This window comes from Colius striatus, chromosome 15 (genome assembly GCF_028858725.1).
Source record: "Colius striatus isolate bColStr4 chromosome 15, bColStr4.1.hap1, whole genome shotgun sequence".
Taxonomy (NCBI): Eukaryota; Metazoa; Chordata; class Aves; order Coliiformes; family Coliidae; genus Colius; species Colius striatus.
Window position 1 is genome coordinate 18,970,125 of NC_084773.1, and position 17,263 is coordinate 18,987,387.

The following is a 17,263-nucleotide window of genomic DNA, read 5'->3' on the forward strand; positions in this document are numbered from 1 at the left end:
TGTCAGCATCCCTGGCTAGCCTTGGAAAAGGCTTCTAAGACAAAGGCGAGGCATTAGTAGCCCTTGTGAGAAACAGCTTCCCCGTGCACAGGGTGCAGGCAGCCCCTGCTTGCTGAAATCGGTGTTCAGCTTGGAAAAAGACAACTGTCTGTCAGCCTTTCTGACAGGTTGTACATCCTGCTTCCTGGGGAGAGCCGAGCTGCACACACCAGGGAGGCACCTGGGAGCTGGGAGAAGCCTTCACAGAAAAGCTCTTTCCTAGGGGAAGGTAAAGCTGAGCGCCAGATGCAGTTCAGTGATGTACCATCTCCCCCCATCATGTTGTAGCTTGCACTCCTGTATCAGATGTAAAGAAAAGCAGTGGTATTTTATCCAGCAGGCTTGATAAAACCACAGTATCGTGCATTCAGTTATATCTCTGCTAAACAGGCCCTTTCTTGGTGCTTTTCAAGGAGTCCAAAGCATTAGCATAAAACAATCGGCGGGGTTGTTTCTCCTAAGAGAGCAAGTGCCTGTTTACAAAGTCATTTTATTTTCACAATATTCCATTGTTATTTATTTCAGACAGAAAGCTGTCAGACTAATGCACTCCCTCATGCAGGACAGCTTGCTTTATTGCCTGTTATTAAGACATAACATATATAACCTGACAGGCACTGCCCACGTCTGCATTCCACCAGTGAAAGGCAAATTAAGTAGAAAATGGAGCTCTCCAGTATTTCTTAGGGCTAAAGTGATATTAGTTTTTTAACTCATTTTGTATTCATAGAGGATCCTGGAAACATATCCTACACAGTAAACTGTCCAAAGAAAAAGGTCTTAAACCAGCTACCTCAGAGAAATTCAGACTTTAGAAGCACGGGAGGAGCCAAGTCCCCTGGATAAGCAGTTCTCAGGAAATGCCCACGTTGGGCAGGTGGCACAAGAAACCCCTCAGAAAGCACATATTGGGGAAACAACTGTGCAGGGTGAGAAAGGTTAAACCCACACCTAAAATAACCCATCAAACAGCCCTGACCCTCCAACTCCCCAACCTCAGCACTCTGTCACTGCCAGTACTGGCTTCCAGCATCTGCAAGAGACAGATGCGGTTGCAAAGGGATTTTTTTTAAGGTGTATCAGATTCCTTTTCCTTTGGTGAATGTATCCAGGACTCTGGTGTCCTCTCTCCTTTTCACAACCCCAGTGAAGGTTTGTGTTCACTAACAGTTTCCTTGGAAGGGGTTGGTCAAAGGCAGGTTGGACAGGGCTCTGTCTGAGCACCCTGGTCTAGTGGCAGGGGATTGGAAACAGATGGTCCTTGAGGTTCCTTCCAACACAAACCATTCTGTGGTTCGCTATGGTGAGGAAAAAGGCTTGGCTCCTCACTCCAGGGGTCGGCCTTCCCTGTGCCCTGCTGCTCCTAGCTTTGGGCTTCACTCTCTGGTAGCCTTCAGCATTACTGAGCAGCTTAGAGGAAGACAGTTACCTTGTTGACTTGAGGTATTGAAAGGAACACAGTTTAGTGTTTTCCTGAAAGCTATGGCTCAAGCCTCCTGTTCTTTCTTACTGCATTTCAAATCATAGGAATTGCCAAGTGATAATGTTGTGGTTTGTAATGGCTGGTTTTGGTGCCCCCACAGCTCCAGTCCCACAACTGTTATGCACAGTTTTCATTAGCATTGATTTATTTTCTTCCTTTTCTCCCCAGGTCTGGACTGCTCATCTTGGTCAATCCCAGAAGCTGCTCTGGAACAAGAGACAGGCTGGATCAGCAGCCTCTCACCTGACTCCCCTCCTGGCTCTTCATCTTATCCTCCAATTGCCCCATGACAGCTGCTTTTTTTTTTCCAGCTCTCCATGGAGAGCTCTCAAGCCAGTTTTGTTACTACAACTAAGCAAATAGTTCAAAGGAAGAGGAAGGCAGGTGCCCACCTACAAGCAGCTGGAAGGGAAAGCCCGATTTCCTCCAGCAGAATGCCGTCAGTCTCGCCTCTCGTGTGTGTGTGCAGCTGTGGGCATGCTGGGGCCTCTGTCAACCCTCACTGCAGGATCTGGATCAGCTCCCCGTTTGGTAAGTGGAAACCATCCTTTACAAGCTTAAAACTGATCCTTCTGGTTTGATTGTGTTCCTGATGAGAAGGTTTTAGTCCAAGAAAGTCTCAGGCTTTGTGTGAAGCTGCAGGATGCAGGGAATGGGCAATGTGCAGGGCAAGCAGGTCCTGCCCTTCACTGCTGGAGAGTGACATACTGAAGAAGTCAGTATAAAGAATGAACTTTTCTTCAATATAATTACATTTTTTTTTACCATAAAATTACAGAGGAGAGCAAATAGCCTCATTGGACAGATGGGAAAGGAAGCTAGAGAAGGGGAGGTGGCTTCTTGTCCACCATGAGAGAGCTCAGTAGCTCGAGCACAGCATTGGGTCTCTGGCCCTGCCCCTGGTGTGTCCAACCCCTTGGGGCAAGATTGGGGATGTATTTCAGCCCTTATTCTTCCTCCCTCTCCTGCCCTGCAGGCTGGGATTTTTAGTCTTTGCTGCTGCAAGGGAAACCACCCCTGGCAAGAAGTGCCAGTCAGCAGAAATACCATGAAGATGCAGTAAACGTAACTTTTAGATCCAGTAAACCCCCACGTGTGCAAATCTGTGGTAGGAACAAGCAATAACACTTTGAAATGCTCCAGTATCCCTCAATGTAATAAATATTTTATTAGATTAATAGAAAAGAATGCATACAGATAACCATAGGATACACACACAACTGGAAGTGTAAGGATAAATTTCAAACTTTTCAATATGAAACAAGGTCCTTGGTACATATCTCATGGAGATAGAGAACTAGAAATTAAACAATACAGTGTTACTGCATGAAAATGGCCACACAGGAACGTGGACTAGAGTTTTGTGAAACAAGAATAGAAAGGGGTCACCCTTTGTTGCATGAAACATAACTACATACTCACTAGTAACCCCTGCTTGTCCATCTCCCACCCACCCCCCGTTTGCAAGTACCTGAAAACATCACTGGTTAGCCACATGGAGAAGCAACTAGCCATTTATAGCTATGTATGTACAGTATATACACATCTTGCTCACCTCGACAGTTAGCACACATTTTCATCTGGATCTGATACTAATAAGGTCGTTTCCTAGTTGAATACATATCAAGGGTGTTTTTTTCCCTACAGTGCTACTGTAATTTCGTTAATCCTGGTTCCCTCCTTTTATAGTTCTGTGTGTTGTGATGATGATAATTTGAGCTATAAGAAAAACCTCCAAAGTCTTTAAAAGGTTATGCTTCATGTCACATCACCACTCCATCTACTGTGCATGGCAGCAGCTCTAAGAAGTGTCTAAAAGGCCATTTTGACTAAATTCACAACCATGGAAGTCGAATGTACCAGGCTTAATGAATCTTTAACATATTGCTATGAAACAAAGCCTTGATTTCTGTGTAACAGCAAGCCTGAAGTGTCTTTGTGTCATTTGTTACTACAACCTGGGGTATTGCCATGAACTTATCAGAATCATATGGCAGTGATGGGATGCACTGGGTGCCAGAGCAGGTGAATCGGTTAAAGAGCAGCAGGAAGGAGAGCTGTAACACTGACTGAAGGATGAGTGTACAGTGCAGTGTGGTAGAGTGAGCAAGAGAATTTAGGGCTGCATATCTGGAAGCACCACATCAGGATGTGAGGGTGGGAGTTAGTCTCTTTTTGTAAGGCCGTGGCGCAACAACAATGCTCGCACCTGAGCACTCGTGTGTGTCTGTTAGTGAAACACACTGACAGGAGTTCAGAGAAGGGCAATAAAAACAGTCCTGAAGGTGGGAGAGTTTGGTTATGGTTAAAGAACCTGGGTAAGTAACAGAAGGTGGAGGATATAAAGAAATTCACTTCAGAATCTGCAGCTGGAGAGAAAGGCTGGGTGTTTGTGAAGGTGCATCAGCAGTAACCTAGAACCTGCTTTGAAACGTGGCTGTGGAATGATTTCTAAGAGTAGTAGTGGAAACCCTGACTCTTGGACACCCCAAGGTGCAAAGCTACCATCCAGATTGGGACTTTGTCTTCAGCTTTGTTTTCTTGCCAGGTTTAGAGTAACTTCTATAAAGGGTAGTAAGAAACTGATCCAAAGATACCGAATTGTGAGTGTGTCCTAAGAACGGCCCCTTGGGAAGCCACATGTCTGGCTTCACCTTTTGGATGACAAATGATGTCACTGTAACAACGCAGAACACACCCCAAAACAATTCAGTGTCACTGCAAAAAGAGAGTTTCTCACTGAGCTAAGGTCCTCCTGGTCACTCTGCTCACAGTGCCATTGCTCTCCCTCTTCTCTTGCTTTGTATCTGAAGGATGTAACATGTAAACTCCTTTGGTTCAAGTATTAAGGCATTTCAGATTCCTTTTGAAAGGATTTACTAAACTTTACATGATATTTTTACTTCAACCTACAGTGAAATATAAAGAATTTAAAAACATGTCAGGGTAGAAGAAAAACATGCATTAACCACTGCAGTTGTTGTTAGAAAAGCACTCTTCTGTAGTAACCCATTCTTCTTGTTTTCCCCAGCAAACGAAAATGGATCATCACAACACTGAGTTCAGAGTCAAGGCAAATATTGTTGGTAAGAAGCTGGACACACTGAAGATATTCCAGACTGATGCACCAGAACCTCTTGCATCCATGCCTGTGACAAATGAAAAAGGGCAGGATTAAATGAAGGCATCATCATCCACCGTGCTGAGGTATTTCTCTTCCTAGATGCTAAGCAAAAATTACTGTAAGTTGTTGTTTCTGACAAGCAAAGAAAATGTACAGAAATGCAGTAAATATCTTAGAGCTCCAGAAACACCTTGCAGAGGGCTGAAACTGTACAGGTGGTCGCTACTGTCAGGAGAGTGAGAACCAAAGGAAAAGTTGAAAAAGCTAACGTTGGTACTACCAATTTACAGGGTAATTTACCAGCTCAAGAGATTCGAGTTTGTCATGCATAAAGGCATGAAGGCTGTTAATCACTTTTCTTTTTATTACCTTATTACCCTATGATGTACAAGCATTAATTATCTTTCTTCTCCCTATCAATAAGGGCTCAGCTCCTGCACAGCTGTGACTGAGGCTGGGCGTGGACTGCACAGTTAGGAATAAAACAGGAAGGCAGAGATGGGTGGCACGAAGGAGGGTCTGGTGTCAGCTCAGGCCCCTACACAAGCACAGGAGAGGAATCCCAGTTTCACTTACTGGCCAGCCTGGGAATGAGGATCTGCTCGCTGCTGGTGCCGTCGCCGCCGTCGCTGGTGGCCCTGACCTCGATGAGATAATCCTCGTGCAGCCGCAGCTCCAGTTCTGCGCTCGTCCTGGCCGTGGTCAGCACGTTCACCGTGCTCTGACTGCTGGTCCTGTACAAAACCTGCAGTGCAGGCAGAGCTGTTGTGGGTCAGTCCTTCCCTGAGGACCTGCCCTACAGCTTCGGGGTTCCTTAGAAACAAGGTTTTAGGCTTTAAAAAGACAGTAGGAGAGAGGAGATCTGATTTTGGTTAGTATTAGAGGGCACCAAGACATTTAAAGGAAGAAGGTAGCTCAGATTTAGCTCTTTTATTCCAGCTTTAATCTAAAATGGCACAGTGTATAACACTAACAAATGAATAATATATCCTGTTGAGTGTCTTAATGCATTGGTTCTATCAATTCTCCCACCATTTCCAATCTGTCATCATCTAGATCAGCTTCTTATTGCCAACATGTAGTTTGGGAAGGAGAGAACTAACTCAACATTCCAGACCATGCAGGAAGATGTCCTGCAAGCGCTGAGTGGTTATTCTGTCATGAACCAGAACTGCATGGGGTGTCCTGTGTTTTACAGAACAGGAGCTGCATCAGCGTCACAGCCCACTGCTGCGCAGAGCCAGGCAAAAATCAGCAGTCACAGCTCCTCCAAAATAATGGCAATAGGGGTGAAGCAGAAAAATCCTGAAGCAAAGGCAGTGTCCTGGCACACGGGCTGCTGCCCTGGAGACGCTGCCCTGCTGCCAACATGCTCTGAGGGACGGCGACCGCCCACGGCTGCTCGGGCATCTGCCGTGGCGTCGGTTGGCTCCTCTCTTCCTGGCAAGCCAGCTTTTATTAACCACACTGCCCTTGCCTTCTGGATAAAACCAGCTCACTAAGAGCTTGACTTAAGTACAATCAACCAGCTTCATCAAAATTCAGCTTATCCTTGTGTAACCTGAAATTGGTGTGAGAGACGTTGTGCAGTTTGAAACTCTACAGGGTAGGCTTTTAGGTCAGCTGCTGTCTCCAATTCGGTGGCTTATCCAAGCTATAAACATGAATTTCTTGCCAGTACAACTCAGAACACAGGACAGTCAGACCCTCAGCCTGAATCTTTTATGTAGGGATATATATCATGTGGGATCCAGTCATAGGCAGCTCATCAGGAACATCCTCAGCTATTCTTTTAACTGCTTTCACACTGCTGTGATGATCAGATTTAGAGCAGATGTGTAACTTCTTATCAAGACAATGAGCATGTCCCATGGGAGGTAAGAAGCAAAATGGACCTGGCCAGCAATGGAAACTAAACCCCATTGGCTAAATCTTGGAATATTTAGTTTCTTTCAAAATGTTCTACATTTGGGTAAGTGTTGTACATTTCTAGGAAGTGTTCTACAAGCTCTAACACCCAAGTGTTATGTGCGTGGGTAAGTGGGATGCCAAGAGCTGTCAGCAATGCCTGCAGCTCCTGCTTTTGTGTGCGTGAGGAAGCACTTACTGTCCCACTGATGGTAAAAGGACCACAGCTCTGAGACACTGCTAGAAGAGGATTTAAAATCTCTAAAAAGGAGACTTCTGAAATGGTGTAGATGTGCAGTGTGCACCCTCAGAAACTAAAAGAAAAAGCAAGCTGTGGGTTGCTTTCAGAGACCGTTCTGGTCTGTTTCCACTTACCTTGTACCCAGTCACCTCAGACTCGTTCTCCATAGCTCTTACTTCTTCCCAGCTGAGGATGACTCTGGAGTCGGTGACGTTCCACACAACATTTCCAGGTGGTTGACTGGGTGCTTTAAATAAAGAATGAGAGCATAACTTTAATTGGCATCAGTGATTTGTTCTACAGTAGGAAATAATGGCTCAGGTAATGGACTGTCATCACATGTCAGGGGCAGAAGCAGCTCGAATGCTGCCTCATCGTTTGTATACTTTATGGTTCAGAGTAAGTGGGGGAAGCAGAAGGGAGGCAGAGTAGAACAGCATGTAAATGTTCTTCCTCAAGTTGTATTAACTCTTGATGGTCCTTCATTAAATACAGCCAGACAGAAGCCTAGTTCTTAGCACATAGGTGATCAATTAGAACAAACTCTAATGAAACCAATGATGGTAACAGGCAGTTTCTGGTCTTAGTCTATTGCTAAGAATAAGCAAATGCAACAGATTCCTGGTTAGACAAATTGATTCTTGGTGAATATTCAAATCTCCAACCCATGTTGATTTGCCTCAACATGTTTGTAATGTACAGATATTTGACAGATGTATCTTTGTTGTTGTTTTAACTCAAGGAGTGACTCTGAAAGGTATTCTGCACCACTGCTGGAGCTGCAGCTGGAACGAGGGTGGGCTTTGGCCAAGTCTATCTGTTGGGGTTTTTTTTTTGTTCATTAACAATCTGCAGCTGCTGTTTGCAATAGGAGTAGTGTGCTTTTGCCTGGGCACTTTCATACAGATGGAGACTGCCAAGCTTTCAGGGAAGGCAAAGGTAAGCACAAACCTCTTAAGATGCCCGAAGTTGGTTTCCCAGAAAATGGGTCATGCAGTGACACAATCAATGATTAAAATCTGCTCTAAATGTGTCAAGGAAAACAATTTACTGTTGCTGTCACCTAGTGGAGGCAACTGCTGCTTAGGTGGACCACACTATGCCTTGATGTTGCAGGGTCTAATATTAAACACCAACAGTGGTTTTAAACACTCCTATGCACGTGCTTGTGGGGTTTCTGTCTCTTTTTATTCTCCCTCTTTGATTTTTAAACTCATTCCCACAGGTAGCTCCCTCCCTTCTTTCCATGAGAAGTCAGATCAAAACCCATCTGATTCTACTTCTTAGACACAAAAATGCAAGAAGGAGACTTTAAAGGACTATTCTGAAGTCAAACAACCACTCACAGGTAATTTTGGTTTTGTTATTTGCCTTGTTCTCTATACTAAATTGGATTTAACCTGATGCACTAATAGCCACAGTTTGCAAATGTAAGAGGAAGTTTTTACTCCTGAAAATGATTACAGCATAGCTGAAGAGTTTTCATAAGGAGATACTGGAGCTGAATTTCAAAACAAGTCACCCTTTTAAATCCACAGCAACATATTAATATGACATCTCAAAAAAAGAGTAACTATATCTAAAAACTGCAAGCCTTTGTGTGTCACTTGACTTATGCAATTGATCCAGAAGGCTCCAGTTAGCCTCAGATGCCAAAACAGTAATAGTCAGTGTTCAGAACTCCAGAGCTGCAGTAACAGGGCAGATGCTGAACCATCACATCACATACCCCCATGCACAGTAACACTTATTTATTTTGGGCTACAAACAGGAATATTTCAAGTAGAAAAGCAAAGATACTTTAATGGCCCAAGAGTGAATTTTCAATCTTGAACTATACAGGCAAATCCCAGAATCTTAAGGGTTGGAAGGGACCTTGAGAGATCATCCAGTCCAACCCCAATGCACTTTGTCTTCCTTGACTCAGCTAATAGTTACTAAGAAGCATCTTGTAGTCATGTGGGTGAATGTAAATGCAATGTGCACAGCAGCCCTTCCCAGGGAAAAACACATCAATCATAAATATTCAAGTTAAGGTAGAAATTGGGATTGATGGCAAAAAAACCCCCACACATTTGAAAGAAAAATAAGTTTCTACTGCAGCACAGAGACAGAGAATTATTTGTCTTAGTCAATTCAACTACTCATTAGCAAAATCCTTCAGATTGACATGATACTGTACTGCAATGTCTTTGCTCCCCTTAGTCACCAGCAAGATCCATGCACAGACTGCTACTCATTTTTCTTCTCAAGCACTCCAGACAGCAGCAATCTCAACTAAGGGCCCGGTCCAGATCCTGTGCAACTCTGCAGGATCAGGAGCTTGTCCAGTTCTCCTTCACACATCCCAAGTCACTAAAGAAGGCCTGAAACATCCCTGAGCTGACTGGGCTGGCACAGCTGGTAGCGAGCAGCCAGTAGCCACGCAAGCCATTCGTTACAGAAAATGAGTCAGCGTGTGTCAGGTACCGGCTACGGGCAGCAGGTTACATCCCATCAGCCACTTCATGCTATAACCCTGCATGGAATATATTTAAACTCTAGTCAATCTGTCCATCTGAGCTGGTTTAGTCCTCAGTGACAATGACACTCGTTTCTGCTTACCCTGATCTCTGATAAACTAACTTATTTCATAACATTCACGCAGCATCTGCTTGCGGTGGAAGGATGTTAATGAATGTTCCAAGGCACCTGACCCTTCAGCCAGCTTTAATTGCACCTTCTTGTGAGTCTGACAGAAATCCTTCCAGACTGATGACCCTGATTCTGTCGTTATTACAATGCAAGTGCACACTAAAAATATTTCCATTGGCAGAAAAATTAGCGCAGCCTTTGACAATCTGTTCTCCAGCTTAATTTCTCCTTTTAATAGTAAAGTGGCCTCTTGTGCAATTTGTTCAAGGGGAAACAATGGATGTGAAGGATTGTTTTGCATGAATTGTACGAGGATCACTGCATTTCAAAAGCCATGCCCTAGAGAACTTATAAATATGTTATAAAACCGTGAAAAATTCAACAAGTCTGGGGCTTTTTCTCTTCCAAGTAACATAATCTTTTCTTTTAAAATTCTTCCAGTCACTAGAAGAATAATAAAGGTTCTGGGCAAAAATTATGCATCTTACTTCAGCTCCATTGGCACAGCTGAGTTTTACTTACTCATCCTGCTAAAGCAGAGAAAACACAAGCTCTGTGCCTGGTGTAATTGTGTAACTCCTGGAGCCTGTGTGCAAACGTCGGTCACTTACACATGCTGTGCTTCTCGGTAACACGCCTCTTCTTCATTCCCCTGCCAGTGCTAACACACCATTCCATCTCTCCCCACTTTAAATTCAAGATACTTACGTGTCTTTTTTGTGGTAGCATTTACTGTGGCACTGAAGGGACCTGCTCCAGCGCTGTTATAAGCACGGACAGCTGTGTAGTATGCTAAGTTGCTCTTCAAACCTGTTATTCTTATTGATGTCTCATTCCCTGCAGCTTTCACTCTGTTTGAAGATTCCTCTTTTCCACCATTATTCCAGTACCTAACCTGGGAGACACAAAACAAAGGCAATTTCAAATCTTGCACAGAATGGACCGTTCCCCCACACCATGGCATGTGACTCCTTTAGGTCCCTTTTCCTTCTCTTCAGCTGAAAAAGCCAAAATATATTGAAGTTTCAAAACTGTGGTGACTACTATCTAAAAAGAAAATAATCTTCTCCATCTGCTTTTCATGCTGGCTGCTCTTTGTAGTGTGACTGGAGGAAAAAGGAAACTGAAATATTAGATCTTGCTCGACTTAAAACAAATACAAGAGGGAAAGCAGTGCTTCATTTGAAGGTAAACACTTTCCAAACTCAGAAAACTGCACCTTAGGAAACAGCTTCTTTGGAAATAAATGGAGTTCTGAAAAAAATATGTCCGTTTGGAAACCCCCTTGGACACATGCCCATCAGCTGGGGAAGCCAAACACATTCCTTCTGTGTTTTCAAAGACACTTAGAAGAAAATATCCTTCCTCTGGGTGCAGGAAGAAAGCAAGGCACGTGGTAAGCTTTTGTCAGGTCATGCTGCTGTCCTGCAGCCTGTGTGACTTTTCTGGCTTGTGGCCCTTTTACCCTTGGGTGTAGTTTTAAAGGAGCTCACCTCGTAACCCAGTAACCTTCCACTGCTCATCTTCCAGGGAATGGCTGTCCAGGAGACCTCGATGGCAGAGGAGGACAGGCTGGTGGCAGACACGCTGGAGGGGGCCACGCTGGGCTCTGCATTCGGAAAGCAACACGTGAGAGATGACAGCAGCTCTGTTGACTGCAAACACACACCCATCTGCAAAGTCACCTCCCTTCCATTAACTGCTGCCATACTCCCTGATGAAACATCTCCCATTAACTATCTGGAGGTACCCCAATCGATCCGGAGGTGCCTCAGCCATGTACCTTCTTCAGCCGAAAAGACCGTGGTCACTGAACTGAATGGCCCTTCCCCTTTGTTGTTGTAGACACCAACTTTGACTTCATAGGGCGAGAAGGGCAAAATGCTTTCATTCCTGAAGACATATCTTGGCGTGTCAGGAGAGGTGACCACAGTCTGTATCCATGTTGTGGTGCCAAAGGGGCGGAAAGCAACGACATAGCCAAATCCTTCTCCGTTTTGCAGCTCTTCAGGGATGGGCTGTGAGAAAAGCAACAGGTGACAGAAGTCTGGAATGTCATACACAGCCACTGGGCACGTTTCCCAGGGAGAAAACACAGGCAGACTAACATACATGATTGTAACCAAGTTCTGGTACTGCACTTAGGAACATCTCATCAGCAAATTAACTCTGGTACAGCACAGCACAACATACCCCTTTGAACCTATTGTAAGGTTTGCATTTCATGAAGACAACAACTTTGTGGTGTATCCCTTGTTTCCATTAAGTGTACTGTTTTAAGCCAGTAAATGCATTTTTTTTTCCATTTCATAATCCATACTTCATAAACAATTAATAAAGTGCTTGGGCAACTTGTCTATAATCTGATCCTCCCATATGAGTCCAGTGCCTCATATGAGCAGATAACGACACCAAGCAGTCAATGTTAGTGACAGAATGTTAACATTTGTCAGCTCATTAAAAAGGGGACACATAAGCTGGAGCAGTACCTGATTGTATTGGCTAGCACATGCATCCAGAGTTAATGGCAGAAAGCAGGAACTGCAAATTTGCTCTGAAAAGCATAATTTAACTCTTTTGCTGAACCTTTGAGTAATGCCCCTTCCACTTCCCCCACCCTCCTGCCCCCTGTTTAGCATTAACATTTGAGAACAGAAGCAATCTCAGACAGACAGACTGCATTTCCCACTGGTTGCCATCTAGCACAGTCAGCACATGAAAGCAAAGGGGGAAGGCAAACGTGCATAGCTCACATGACAGAATGTTACCCAGCACATATACATCCTAGATGAGAAGCTGCTGCAGTCAGGGAAATTCATCTTTTAAGAAGAGTTTGAATGAAAACAATCATTCTCTGAAGAAAACTGCTTGCCAGAAAACTTACATCCCATGTTATGACCAGTTCAGACCTGCTGCCTCCTCCCCCACTGACTTCAGATGGGGGAATTTCGGGAACTGTGGAAAGGAAATGTACAGCTGTCTACACCAAGCAGAGACAAGAGACATCACAGACCATCAGCCAACACAGCTGTGTCACACAAACCAAGGTCAATGCCCCTGAGGCACAGAGGGCAGTCCTGAACAGCCCCTCCCTTGCCCTGTCCTGCTGCCTTCCAGCGCTGAGGCAAGGCTGAACACCTCCTGAGTGCCTGCAGAACCTCACCAGCTCCAGGCTGAACCTGCTAACCCCAGTGAACTTCTAGTTATTTGCAGACATGCTTTGTTTTTTTACTGGGCCATTGCCCCAGTACACCTGCAGAGATTAACCCTCTGTCCAAGTAAACTCCTGGGGCTGTAATCATGTGCATTGCATGCAAAGGGACACTGAGCCAACCTTAGAGATGAAAAACCCCCATCAAAAGAACCTCTTTCCGTCCATTAATACCCTCAGGCTCTGCAACACTGCCTGAACCACTAAATACAGTTTAAAAGTATTCAGCTGTTCTCCTCCTGTGATATTCAGTAATGTGACACACACTGTCCCACAGCAAAGCAGGAAAACCACCACCAAACAACCCAGTTCCAGGCTTTGATATTCAACAGCAATTCCAAGCTGAGGACAGGAATGCTCCTTTTGTGTTAATAGTCAAGATTCTTGAATTAAAAACAAGTAGAAGAACCCACTAACCTGCCTCTTCAGTTCTTACTTTTTCTGAGGGTAAACTAGGTTCTCCACCTCCTATTTTGTTACTGGCCACTACACGAAATTCATATTCAACCCAGGGATTTAAATCCACTACTGTGGTTGTGAGTGTTTTTCCATCAATCACATCTGGAACTATGAAAAACAAAAAAGGAAACTTAAGAACATGGGTGTCCCTGGTCAAAAGCATTCCAACAGAGACTGGAACGGGAATTGTGTTTTACCTGTTGTGACTCGCTGCCAGCCAACTGAAAAGGGTGTCCTTGCTTGTATGGTGTAAGTGGTTACTGGGCTGTGATTATCTGTGCCTTCTTGCCAGGAGATCTGAGCAGTGGTATCAGTTATTTCATCCACTTTCACATGTTCGGGAGGCCCAGGTGAGCCTAGAGTCAGATTGAAAAATAGGCAGTGTTTTGTAAAGCTGGTACCCTGGAAATCACTAACAGAGCAGCATGGATTCCCCTTTTAGCAGCACTGTGGGAGGAAGAAAACAGTTCAGCTTGGAATAACACCACTTACAATTATCGGTTTACGTTTACTACAACTAGCTCTGCTAATCCAAGTCTGAAATACTCTGACCTGCACCACAGATGGCAAGAGTGTGGTCTTTCTCAAGAACCTTTGTTCAGCATGATCCCTCTGTCTTTCCAATGTCCTCTAACTTTAGTCCTCAATGCCCTCTTCTAATCCACTAATACATCTCAGTTTATCTACAGCTGTTTTACCATGCCATACACTGGAGTAGTTTTTCAACACATCATCTGATCAGCACCCTGAGCAGCAATTGAGGCAGGCAAGCTTTCTGCTGCCCTCGGGGAAATCCTGATTCTGGGCATCCTGGCAAAAATGCTGGGGTTTGTCTCACCTGCAATAGCAAAGGGGCTTGACGTTACTTTACATCAACAGTTAGAAAATATCTGACATATTTTAAAATATATTGTGGAGGTGCTGATCACATAATGTGCTTTTCTAGATCATAGAGTCACAGAATGGTAGGGTTGGAAGGGACCTTTAGAGATTATCTAGTCCAACACCCCTGCTAAAGCAGGTTCCACCTAGGTCAGGTCACACAGGAATGCATCCAGTTGGGTTTTTAAGACCTCCAGAGGAGGAGCTGGGCAGCCTGGGCCAGGGGAATAGCTTTTTCTTATGTTTAAATGGAACATTTTGTGTTCCAGCTTCTTTCCATTACCCCTTGTTCTGTCACTAGATACAACAGCAAAAAGTGCTGCCCCAGCCTCTTGACATTTAGATATTTGTAACTATTAATGAGATCCCCCCTGTCACCTCTTCTCCAGACTAAACAGTCCCAGGTCCTGCAGCCTTTCCTCATAAGGAAGATGCTACAGTCCCCTGATCATCTTGGTGTCCCTGCACCGGCCTCTCTCCAGCACTTCCCTGTCCCTCTTGAACTGGGGAGCCCAGAACTGGACACAGGATTTCAATGAGGCCTCACCAGGGCAGAGTAGAGGGGGAGCAGAACCTCCTTCGACCTGCTGCCCACACTCTTCTTGATGCATCCCAAAATGCCATTGGCCTTATCGGCCACTTTTCTCTTGCAATAAATGCATCTGTATCATCAGCAAAGAAAGCTCCAGTTCTGGCTTAACTGTCAGCATTCCAGCTCTGAGTGAAAAGCACTAAGCCTGTGTTAAGTGCTTCAAACTCCAGTGTGTCCCTAGGACACAGCCTCTCCTAGGCTCAGGCAGCAGTTGCCCATTTCACAGGAAGGATTCTGGAGTCACCAACCCCAAGTGAGCAACTCACGCCTTGCTCACAGCTACCAGTAGCGAGTTCCCTCCCATCAGTGACTAAGGACTATCAGTGAGAAAAGATGTGAAAGTCAATATCCTCCAGTTCTTAATTTCTCTGGGAAAAATGAGGTTTCATCCAAAAACTGAGCTACAATTCCTCCTAAGTGCAAGGCAGAATGACATCATCCAGGTCACAGCCATTCATCACGGAATTCGAGTCATAAATTGCTTTTGTAATCTGCAACATCAGTTGTTTGTGTCATCTACAATAGCAAGAAGTTAGAAAATATGATTCATGGTAATTGAAACTGCAATTACCTCGTACGATGAGGTCGGCTGCAGACGCCACACTATCCACTTCTGTCTTCACCATGCAGACGTATTTGCCGCTGTGTTTCAGCTGGATGTTTCTGATCATTAAATCTCCTGATGCACTCTGTCCAAATACAACAAAGTTCTTATTAACGTTAATGTACTACCTTGTAACTTCATATGAAGATTGTATTTGCAAATGGAAAAGAAATCAACCAAAAACATTGAAAGATGACGGGAAGGCACTGCCACACTGTCACTGTGTTCCCAAGAAGCACGAGGTCATGTCCCTCTCCTGTGGCAGAGGTGAGTGACAACACAGTCAGCTCACACTGGGAACACGCTCCCTGGCTGCTCTTGGGGACCAGAAAGAAAGGCAAGGCCCTGGGACCAAAGAGCTGGCTCAAAGCCTGAAGAGAAGGAGGTGGTTTCTACGGTCACGACCCCTTTGGACTTGTAGACACAGTTTCTAAATCTAGTGATCACAGATTTTTAAGAGTTTAAATGTGTAAATGACAAAGCTGAATTGGCTCCATTCTACAGGTTGCTGTGAGCACACCTGCATTTCAAGGTTGTACATTTCAGGCTGGATTCCCCATTTGACAAGTCCAAGCTCTACTCTTTGTTCCCCCTGCTTGGCTGGCAGTGGATATTTAGGACACGGCCAGTGACAGTGATACATCCTCTACTTATTGTAGCAAACTAAACTTAAAACATCTCAACAAAGGGGACTGTCAGAGTAATTTTACTTGAGATAAACACCACCAAGATATTAATACTGCATTGGAAGTATTTGTGGGTATTTTGGGAAAGCATCCTGGAAGGATGAAAGGGGAAACAGAGAAGCTGTAGCAGCAAAAGTTACAATGCAGACGGCACTCTGCAGTCCATCAGCAGCATCCCCATGCCTGCCCTGACAGCCTGAGTCTCTGTCAGTGTGGACAAGTCCAGGTGACAGAGAGATGCCCCTTCCTTTGTCCATGCTACACACAATACAAATGAAGAGTAGTCCATGTAGGAACAGCTCCCAGAACTGCTTTTGCTTCTCCTGCCTGTGTAACCATCTGAGCCACGGCTGGGCTCGATGAGCAGGTGACACCCCCAACAGTTCAGAGGCAATCTGTTCAAAAGTTTGGAATCTGCCTGGTTTGCCATACTCTTTGTATAAATCATCTGTCTTACAACAACAAAAAAGAGCAGTAAGACAGTGTCACATCCTATATTTTTCTAACCATCTGGAAGACCAGGTGGTGGTCCCATAACGTTCCCACTAACTACTCCATGTCAGAGACCTCAGGCGGGTGTGACAGGGACTTCCCAGACTCCACTACACAGAAATCTGTCCATTGAGAAATTATTTTCCTCTTGCCATGCTTATGATTAAGAAAGCTGAAGCTATTTTCACACAGATATTTTCATTTACCAAACACACACTGCAGCTACTGAAAGGCTTCGAACCTCTTAATGCTGATTTACTTGCCACAACCCAAACCTATCTCCACTGACCTTTGTGAGCCACAAAGCCCATAAAATATTTCTGTGGATATCTTGGTAATCTAGGAAGCATTCTACTGAGGAGCTTCAATCACTCTTTACACAAATAAGTTCCAAAAAAATCCCCTAATTCTGTCTCTGATGACACATTTCCAAGTAAAATGTCCTAGATCAGAGTTCTGAGTTAGCCAATAGTCACACTGCATTTTCTCATTGAGAGTTTTTTGTGAAACATTACTTTTTTTTGATGGGTTTTTTTCCCTCAGAGGAAGAAAAAAAAGGCACCTAAATCAAGGCTTTGATTTGGAACTCTGCCTGTGTCTGTTTGAGGGAAAAGGTGGCATTTTCAGGAAGAAAAAACACTGCATTTTCCAATCAGCCTGTGAAGCCTTAATTAAGCCAGTAAAACTGTGAGGTTCAGGTTTTGCTGTGTTTGTAACCTTTCCTTTCTAGTATTACTGTTTGTATATACAACCAGAGTACAGCTGGGGGGAAATACTGCTAACTAAATAAAGCCCATGCAGCAGCAGTGGAAGGTAACGGGCTATGAAACGGGAGCGTCCCCGTTACAACGTGACAGATGGTCAGCTTGGAATCCTCCAAACATCCCTGCAAAAATGTATGAGAGAGA

The 17,263-nt window shown here is 44.5% G+C and overlaps 1 protein-coding gene across 1 annotated transcript in view; it reads right to left on the reverse strand.

The window, feature by feature from the left end:
- Window positions 1-4,570: 4,570 nt before the first annotated feature.
- Window positions 4,571-17,263, reverse strand: part of CNTN3 (contactin 3) — a 101,781-nt gene continuing 89,088 nt past the window's right edge. The window contains exons 12-21 of the mRNA XM_062008685.1: window positions 15,145-15,262; window positions 13,297-13,455; window positions 13,058-13,207; window positions 12,314-12,384; window positions 11,213-11,447; window positions 10,923-11,038; window positions 10,138-10,324; window positions 6,930-7,042; window positions 5,223-5,391; window positions 4,571-4,671 (exon numbers count right to left, since the gene is read on the reverse strand). Of these exons, the coding sequence (XP_061864669.1) occupies window positions 4,571-4,671; window positions 5,223-5,391; window positions 6,930-7,042; window positions 10,138-10,324; window positions 10,923-11,038; window positions 11,213-11,447; window positions 12,314-12,384; window positions 13,058-13,207; window positions 13,297-13,455; window positions 15,145-15,262 (1,419 nt within the window). The remainder of the gene's footprint in view (window positions 4,672-5,222; window positions 5,392-6,929; window positions 7,043-10,137; window positions 10,325-10,922; window positions 11,039-11,212; window positions 11,448-12,313; window positions 12,385-13,057; window positions 13,208-13,296; window positions 13,456-15,144; window positions 15,263-17,263) is intronic.